At 36.6% G+C, this 10,100-nt stretch overlaps 1 protein-coding gene across 1 annotated transcript; it reads right to left on the bottom strand.

Annotated features, from left to right (window-relative positions):
• Positions 1-94: 94 nt before the first annotated feature.
• Positions 95-8,648, bottom strand: il34 (interleukin 34). Its single transcript, XM_065283289.2, has 7 exons — positions 8,118-8,648; positions 6,753-6,890; positions 5,040-5,146; positions 4,852-4,929; positions 3,447-3,641; positions 1,937-2,090; positions 95-954 (listed from the first exon to the last, which is right to left on the bottom strand). The coding sequence occupies exons 2-7, from the start codon at positions 6,790-6,792 to the stop codon at positions 914-916; spliced, it is 615 nt and encodes a 204-aa protein (XP_065139361.1). The 5' UTR covers positions 6,793-6,890; positions 8,118-8,648; the 3' UTR covers positions 95-913.
• Positions 8,649-10,100: the final 1,452 nt, after the last annotated feature.

Here is a 10,100-nt window from a genome sequence, read left to right as displayed (position 1 = left end):
ATAAATATTAAACGCCAATAAAGTGAAACAAACCAGTGTTTTAAATAATGAATTTACAGAAAAACGAAACATAACACACGTGAACACGCGGGGGTGATAGTGAGTGAGTGATTTATTTTCAAGCCATGTTACAACAGTTACCAGAACATTCTGTGGCAGGAATCCAAATAAATAACCTAGATTAAAATCTGTGTATAAAACATACGAAATCTGATTTCAAACACACTCGGTCACTTTAAAAGCTTTATATATGACATTTAAAAACACTTTGGCACAATCTTTCAACATTGAACCAGCAGTAAAGCACAAAAGAGCCTCTGAGAAAAAGCTTCAGTGCAGACTAAGCCAGCAGTCAGCACAGCATTTGCATGCAAATGATACATGTACAAAAGAACTTTATTTACACGTCTTACATTAATTCAACATGGACATCATACTGGATTGGCATACATCAAAAACGCCAGATTTATTTCCCTTAACAAAATAAGTCACAGTGGCAATGACTTTGAAATGACCAATAGAAAATGCTACAGCAAAGAGCCAAAGCTTTTGTCCTCCATAGAGCACACACGCAGTGCATACATGGTCACATATTTGCAAAATACGCAAACACATACTTTGCTGTTGGGTGGGTGGGTGGGTTGGTTGGTTGGTGGATGGACGAAGGTTTGGAGGTATAATTTTGACTGATGGAGCGCAATAGCTGCGGAGTCAATAGAGAGTCTTCCAACAAGTGCTGTGAAGGGTGCTGCTTGTTTTCCATCTGCGTTAAACAACTGGAGGCAGTCAGTGACTTCACTAGGACAAGGGGTGCTCACACACGCTTGCAGCGTGTTACTACATAACCACGTAACGCCCATATACACCAGCACAAGAAATGTGAAGACAGGATTAGATCCGCTCAGATCTGCTGCTAGGTTGTTTGGTTCCCTTTTCTCCAGTTGGGATCACAATCTAAAAAGAAAAGCATAGATGGTCACATGCTTAATGACATTAAGCTTTCTAAGATCATTAAAACAACGTTAACATTTATGCTTTTATGTTTATGGGAAACCGGTAAAGACTCCAAGAAAAACTGGTAAAAAAGCAAAGGTCAGGCACGTTCAGACTAGTAAAGACATGTGACGTGTTTGTTACTTTACATCGTCCAACCTCAGACAAAGCCTGAATCATCCCACCATCTCATTTATTATGGAAGGGATAAAGACGTTGATTCAGTGCACTTTTTTTCACAAAGGCCGAGAATGGTCGACCACAAGCACGCAACAACAAACAGCAAGAGTTTCCGGCTTTTTGCTACTGTATGCATACATTTTGGGGTTGGGGGGAGGGTGAGGTTATCAACAAAAATTTGGTGGAATGGTGGAAGAACTCTACTTGCGGTTTGACTTCCAAATTTCCCAAAACTTTCCTAGTGGTAGAAATCATTAGATCAACGTTGACTGTCTTACCTCAAACCCCTAAAATACCAATGACTAACAGTGTAAGCCATTATTGGCAAAAAATCCAGAATTTCCAAAATTCCACTTGAAAAAACAAGTGCTCGCTCCAGTTAAATCGATTTAAAGAGGCATAAAACAGGTGGAAACGTTTAAGAATGAAATTGAAATATATTTAAACAAATAATGTAAAGATCCTCAAGGCACCATCTGACATTTTCTGAGGAACAACGGTTCCACCATTATATCTATTATAAGAGCGTTATACACTTACACACATGTTTCTATATAAATAGGATATCTGACAGTCCTTTTAAGGGTTCCATATATTTAAATGGTTCTTATATTTCAACATTTGTGGAAGCTGGGAAACCCCAAATGGTGCTTCAAGGGTGTTTGAATTTTTTTACAGTATGAAATCTGCATCTTAAAAAGCACCAGCCCCTACTGGAATCTACTGATAAATTTCATTTTAACAGTCTGCAATTATTACTTACAGTTAATATTGTCGTTCTCATTTTTGAAGCATTCTTCAAACAGGCAGAGCATAGTCCGATAACAGTTATCCAGTAATGACTTTGGTGTAACAGATCTCCATCCATTTTCCCCCATATTGTCCCAGATGTTTTGTATGCTTTCTGGAAGTTCTCTCTGTTTTGACAAATTTATAAAAACATAAAAAAATTAATTAATATTTTATTCACATATTACAACATAGTTTACACATATACAAAATGTCCAGTTTAGCTGTAACCTATCCAAAAAACAGTACACAGCTAAGCTTACAAAGTGGGTTTTGCTTATTCTATTCTATCATAGAGCAATGAAACAAATGTGACCCTGCCTGCGAAAACCCAGATCAAGTCATTTTTTGTCATTTACTGTTTTCCACATAAAATCATCCTACGTAATGTGAAGAACGTTCTGTGAAAAAAATATAACCTGGATATCTTTAAAGGACAAGTTCGGTATTTTACACTTAAAGCCCTGTTTTCAGATTGTTTATGATGAAATAGAATGGTTTTGACTGAAATTTCGACATATGCGGCTGCCCCGAGAATTTTTGGGTGTTTGTGTTTCAGCTCCTACCTTTACAATGGGTTTAATGGTGCATTGGAACAATCCCTCCTAAAATGCATTAAACTTTCGTTTACAAAGACGTGAAACTCACCGAGTGGTCAGGGGTGTTCACTGGTATGCTCACACAAAAATCGCTGCAAAATACGCATTCCAACAGGTTTTATCGTAGTTTTTGCCAACTCCATTGACTTGTATTAGTTGTGCTGTGAGGTACGGTATTACTCCGCGCCGGGAACTTTGTTTCTATTCTTGCAATTGGCAATGGCGGATTAGCGCCACCACCTGGGCTGGAGTGTTTATTATTCAAGCTCTAAGCGGAAGAATGTACGGGTGTGAGGCGTTTGGAAAAATAGGTCCACAAGTTAACATCGAATGCTAAAACAGCTGTTGGAAAGCATCTTTTGCAGCGATTTTTGTGTGAGCATATCAGTGAACACCCCTGACCACTCGGTGAGTTTCACGTCTTTGTAAACAAAAGTTTAATGCATTTTAGAAAGGATTGTTCCAGTGCACCGTTAAACCCATTGTAGAGGTGTGAGATGAAACACAAACATCCGAAAATTCTCAGGGCAGCCGCATGTGTCGAAATTTCAGTCAAAACCGTTCTATTTCACCCAAAGCAATCTTAAAACAGGGCTTTAAGTGTAAAATACCGAACTTGTCCTTTAATATTGACTGAGTAAGGTTAGCTCAAAGATTGAAGTTAAAGTGCAATCAATGAGTGAAATCAAACGTTGATGCTGCTAATCTCTTAAATAGATTATGAGACTTTAACCTGGATTTCACAAGCAGGTTCACAAATGCGTTTTTTAAAAAAAGACAAAAAATTTGTCTGAAAATTGGCTGTGAAATTCTATCAAAGTACAGATTGGCAATGGAAACTAGAATGGTTTATAAAGAGAGCACAAATGACATCATTGTACTAACCGTCTCATCTTTTTTATATTTTTGGTAATATAGTCCCTCAAAATCCCTGAAGAGATCCTCCAGATTGGAGAGGTATTTGCGGCGTGTTGGATGTCTCTCTGGCAGTACCCTTAAAACCTTCTTTATACCCTCCCTGCTTGCATGCAGCCAGAGCTCCTGTAGATCACTCATCTCTGGTGGATTCTCTTCCTTCAACTGGAGAACAGAACATGGGAGATAAATGAAGAAGAGAAGACATTAGAAATTATGAGAAAATTAATATTTTAAATATTTAATCTGATAAGCAGGTTGATTATTAGATGTATAATTGGTTGTGATTTATTTTCACAAATCAAAGGCTACGTTTTAGGTCAAATAAAATGTTTTTAAATGTTTTTACCCAGCAGTAGGGGTGGGCGATATAACCAAAATCTTATATCATGATAGGATTAATTTTATATAACGATATGTGTCGCAGCATGATTTTTTTATGTAAGGTTTTTAAAATATTTAATGCCACAGTATTGTCATAATTATCACAAAAAAACTATTACAAGTATAAAAAGAAGATAAAAACAAACAAATCTAAAGCTTACTGAAGATAAACAGTCAGTGATGAAAGAATAATAAATAATAATGGATGCATGTATGTATATATCTTATTAAAGGTAAAAAAGGGATTTAGTCAAGAGCAGTGAGAGATTTCTTTCTCTTTCTTTCTCAATGCTGTTTGATTAACATGAGTGACAGACAGGAGGAAAATTAAGTAACTTCTCATTTAAGACCAAAGTCCAGATCCAATTTACTGTTACACATGCATTTTCTCTTTTAGCTGTTTACTTTCTCTTAAGCCATAAATGGTCGTGTTTATGAGGATACAGTATGCAAAAAGTGAAACTAAAATAGCTAGCAAAGTCAAATTGGCCGTACAACAACATTACATGATATTAGTGACATACTTGTTCACATGTTATATCAAATATAAATAATTACTATACAGTGGATAACCTCATGTCAATAACTAATATGAGAAAACAAGTCAAGGACATATATGGGCATATTTTGTATGTATCATAATAGCATTTCTTCATGCTGATTGATTTTAAATATAAAAGCACAACTCTAATTGTTATACAGTAGTAATACAGTATATAAAATCATTACTGTAACTTATTTATTTTGATTCTGGTGAAATATGACCTGGACATGGTTTGGCTAAAACAGTTTTTGTTGGACTGACCCTCATAAGCCTTACAATTCTGACTCAAATCTTACTGCAGTCTAAGTCACGAGTCTTAAATCCCCAGTTATTGGTAATAAAAAGGAAAGGAGGTCATGATTAAGACGTTATGGAAGGCGTGGGTTAAGAACATGATGGTCAGAAATGAGTCAGACGGTTGACCGGATCACCGGAATAAAGACTTACCAATTGAGATATGTTGCGTAACCTGAACACCTCTTCGTAATGCACTTGAATGGTATAGTTGATAGGAAAGTTCATTTTCTGTAAAAAAAAAAACAAAAATAAATGTAAAGTCTTTTAATGATACGCTATTTATCTCATCAAAACCCAAACGTTAACTGTAATTATAAAAGCATTATGCAACTGTTTACCATATAACGTCTCCTTGAGGTTACGTTCAAGCTGTCTTTTACTGTTCTCAGAGATACGCAGAGATCAGGCGATGCACTTATGCACATTGCTAATAAACAAATAAAACCTAGAGGGGCAGAGAGAGAAATTTAATGAGGTTAAACATTTACATGATTCCTTTATATGGCAGATACATACTAACTGGTTTTATTCAGAATATCTGTTTCATGGGCATGCCATATTCATAACATATTAAACACATTTTCAATATTAGTTTCTGCTGTTGATGTTTTGACAGCTTTGCTACGCATGTTACAGAGATAATGGTGTGATGTCTTTTCAAAGAAGCATAGATAGTGTGAAAAGTTTTTACTGTGACGTCTAGACAAACCATCTAAAACCACAGCCTGACTTGTAAGGAAAAACACATTGACAAACACGTATTGCGCATTGCTGTGAAGAAACATACATTTTCACATCTTTCCACAAAAGAAACTGAACATACATCAGACAACAACTTCTCCACAACAGTAAAACAAGTGATCAAAGCAATTACAACCCCGAGATGATCACAAACTGATAACGTGTATTTTTCCAAACGAGAGTATATGATTGTATAATGAATTGAGACTGATCCTGTATCTATTTTTACATTCTTGTTTTATTGTTAAAGATAAGTGATTCTGACTGCCTAACCCAAGGCGGAAAGACGGGGCACCAGCCCTCATCTGTCACTTTGCTGTGGATCACAGTGCGGTTTGCCTGTGTGGTTAAGCTGCACTAAAGCAGTTACACAGAGACGGGCAGTCAGCAAAGTCCACGAAACAAACTTCCGAGGGCTAAAGGAATTGAGGTTAGTGTCCAACCTCAACCCCCACCTCTTGGCTAACATACCCTGACTTGGATGGCTCAGACTAGTTTCCTTGCCCTCTCTTTTACCTTCTGCATTTGTCTGATCTGTCTCACTCTACCCAGTACAGGAAGTGGTGACATTAACAGTCTCTTCAGAGTCTTTTTTTTTTTCATTTTCATTTTGGGGTTTATTAACCTTTTCATTTTAAAGACAGGAGGGACAGAAATGATAAAGGGGGAGAGAGCGGGAATGACCCCGACTAGATTCAAATGCCGGTCCCCATGGGCCAACAGCTCTTGCATATTTTACATATGCAAAAGTCATGGGTTCGAACCCCATTTAGCTTAAATGCACCGTGGATAAAAGCGTCTGCCAAATGCATAAATGTAAATGCAACCGCATGTTTAGCCTAACACTCATTTCAGGAGAAACAAGGTGACCAAATATGCAGATGTTAAAACCACAGACTTCTGCACGTAATTTTAATGTTTTCTCATTTGCACGCTTTAACAAATTTTTGACCGAGCTTAAATATTCAGCCACAGAATTTTCCACTTAAAACAGCTGCAAGTATAAGTATTGTTGGTCATTGCATAAGAGCACAAGTGTCTCTGTTCAGTAAGCTGAGGAAGTACTCAATCTTATTAGGTCTTACTGGGACACTGCAAAAATATTTATCCATCACTGTTATATCCAAAATTCCCACACAACTCACAGATCCAAAGAACTGGAGTGGAGCCTTCATTGTAGAACATACCATCTTTAACACTTCAAACCATGAAACGAGATTCATTTTTCATAATGCAATAAATAACAATCTGTCACAAAACATAGTGTCAGATTAACATTAGAGTTTAGTTGAATGAATCACTGGACTTACCCAATAGCCCCCTAAGGAGGCGACATTCAGACTGGACCATGGTTCTGTTTAGTCTCTGCAGTAGTCCTGTAATGGGGCCCCGTCACAAACTGCTCTGGATTCCAGAAAAATCCTAAATTCTTCAGGTTTGTAGGAAGACTAAAGTCAAAGGAGACATCACACCATTTAGATTGTAACAACATTGTATCACCAGTTTACTACAAGCTTTTCAGCATGCTAATAAGTTGAATCTAAAACAGGCACATCTGATATTAATGAAAGCTATAGAAATAAAAGTTGTAAAAACTGAAAGGGGTGGAGGCAAACATGCGACTGCTTTGAAGGACTGTAGCAGTATTAATAATGTTGTTCTGTAGTGCCCATACAGCTGTGCAAATAAAAAATGTTGTCTTTTTTAGCTATAAATTCCTTTAATTCTACAGGGAGTAAAGAAACATCTTGACACAGACAGACTTCAAGTTTCTGACTAATACCAGAATCATGCGATGAATAATTGGAAAAGCATGTAGTCTGCATTAACATTTTTCATCTCTATCAGAAGTGTCATTTATTGTAAATACGTCATACAATGGGAAATTTGTATTGGATATTTAGAAAAGACGCGTAAGATTTGCCGGCTTGGGGTAAAGCACATGTAGCTGTCCAGAACGCGTAGGCCAAATAACGCGTTTCCCCAATTGTCTGAACATTTTAATTATTTTACACGCCATTTATCGGTTTCTTTTACAACTTACTTTCTCTGATTACATTAAAGTCTAGTCAAAATATATATTTGATCTTTCCACAAACTAATAAATCTTTGTCAAATCTGATTGCGCGCAAAACATTTTTCTTATCATGTCTGTATTTGCGCAATATTTTATCTACAGCAATACGCAACAAAATCACACACAAACAACAATAATACTGATACAAAGAATCTGTTTTTTAAAGCTGGCTATTTGCTATAGAAAAGTAAGATCAAACTCCTGTTGCAATCGGAATAAAAAAATCAAAATATTAGGCTAATGTAAAAAATACTTTAAAATATGTAATTATTAAGATATACAAAATACTACAAATAATAAGCATCACAGATGGTCAAGAAAACACTCAGATTGCATTGTGAATGAAGCGAGAGTAGCCTAATTCATAAATTATGTAAGTTATTTACATGTGTGCCGATCACAAAAAGTGATGTTTGGTCTAATTTTGTTGTCGTTACATTGAGTCAATTCACCTGTAATGCAATAACGTCTTAAAACCAGATGGTTTTAGCATCAACTCAATCGTAGAGTACATGTGAAATACTTTCGCGTGTGAATCCCATCAGACAGTAGGACACCTATGCAATTCAACAGCGCAACGAGAAAGAAAGCCACAAACCTTTAGCTGCGATGACCCTCGATTTCTTACCAGGAAACATCAGCACGATACACTTAAGCAACTGCAACTGTTTACTCTAAAAAACACGACCACTGACTGACGCTTAAACGCGTGAAGAATAAAGACTGAGGTGGTAAAGTCGCTGCTTTTCAATGCAATGTCCACCCAAATGATTCGGAAACTCCCTCTTTACGTTACCCCTCTGTAGGTTTTAAGTCGCCATACGTACGCCCATCTCAAAGCTGAACACGTTGAGTAATGCGCTTCTGTGTTGCTACTTTCACTTTGGTCGATTGGCGAGTTAACTCATCGGTGGCTGAATTTAAGCAACGTGTTCATCTGGACTTCAGCGCACGAGCGAGCATTTTTGTACAACCGCTCACCCCTGCTGTCGGTTTATAAATGAGTCAGAACATTGTCACAAAAACTAATGTCAAATTTGCAATTGCAGCAGCGGCCAATTATCCGGCTTATGCGCATCAGTCATTAGAAACGAGCCATGCATCACTCCAACTAGACCCAGTGCGCCTTTGTCCCTCCAGACCTCATTCACCCACACACATTACTGCTATATTCCCCCCATTTACTGTGGTTTGAGGTAAAGGGGTTGGCACGGTTGTGTACATTTGGGAATGTCATGACAAAACGTATTTTTCGGCCTTGAACAGTCTGTTGGCAACACAATGGACAATAGCCACGATGGCCAGGGCGCACCGCGCGCACTTGCGCGTAGGATGGTATTGTCAATGACAACAATAGCTCGCTTGTACTTTGGTACCTCAAATAAGGCATATTCACTTATTGATACGGCGATTCATGTTTTTCTAACAAAGGCCAGACATACCAAAGACCCAATAAGACAAACGAGAGGGGCATTCCGAGACCCCACCCTCCTTAACCCAGCACAAAAAAAAACAAATAGCCAAAACACCATCTGTCAACATAGACTACATCACGTCAATATGGAAACCCCCAAAGGAAGAAAAGTGACAAAATTTCTAAAAGCATCTTTTAGCATCACTGAAAACTCAAGGTTGCACCATTCAGTTTGTTGCAAAAAGCCCAACAATAATAAAAACAAATGTTTATTTATGTTTAATATATTGGTCACATTGCCTATATATGGCCTGATAGACAAGGCTCTTTGTCTCTGAGGGCTCCCCGGCACTTCAGTAGCAACAAAAATTATATGATCAACAAGTCATGGCAACATCTTTATTTTTTTAAGTTACAAGATTCAACTTGATTTTTTAAGTCAGTTCAATGTAATGTTCATTGAATTTATTGTTAATTTGAATAAACTGTTGATTCTTGTTTTTTACAGTGAATGCATGTCTCCAAACATTTAATTTATTTATTTATTGTCAAGTATATTGCACACACAAGGAATTTGTTTTGGTGAGAGATGTTTCCATGCATAGATAGATAAATTTGTATATAAAAATGAGCATGTGTGAACATAAAATTATTAACTGTCCTATCTCACTGTAAAATTTTGCACTTACATTTTTAAGTATAATCAACTAGAATTTACAAGTTATTTCAAACTGTATTTTTTATCTTGAATTGTGATGAGTTGCAGTAACTTAGGAAAAAAAAGTTGAATTAGCTTAACTTATTTTAACTTTATAAGTATGCAGCAACTGATCACTAGTCAAGTTAAAAAAAAATCTAATTTGAAATGACTTGTTAATCTATTATTACTACAAAGAATTTTTAGCTGCGTTTCCATTACCCTTCAAATTGCGCAATTCAAATGGTAATGGAAAAGCAGCTAGTAATAGGTTGAAGTTAAAACCATGTAAAAACTTTTAAATTAATGGAAAGACAGGTGGAAATGCTGTGCTTACCATCACTTTTTAATCTTAATTATTTTTATCTAAAAAAATGGTATGGAGACGACAATAGAGTCTGTGTTTTACCATGGTTAAGACTTAAACATTTTTAAAACTGTCAAATCTTACACACTTTAATACAGTTGGT

The sequence above is a fragment of the Paramisgurnus dabryanus genome, chromosome 9 (assembly GCF_030506205.2).
Source record: "Paramisgurnus dabryanus chromosome 9, PD_genome_1.1, whole genome shotgun sequence".
Classification (NCBI taxonomy): Eukaryota; Metazoa; Chordata; class Actinopteri; order Cypriniformes; family Cobitidae; genus Paramisgurnus; species Paramisgurnus dabryanus.
Note: the sequence above shows the minus strand (reverse complement) of the source record. Positions and strands in the feature narration are given on the sequence as shown.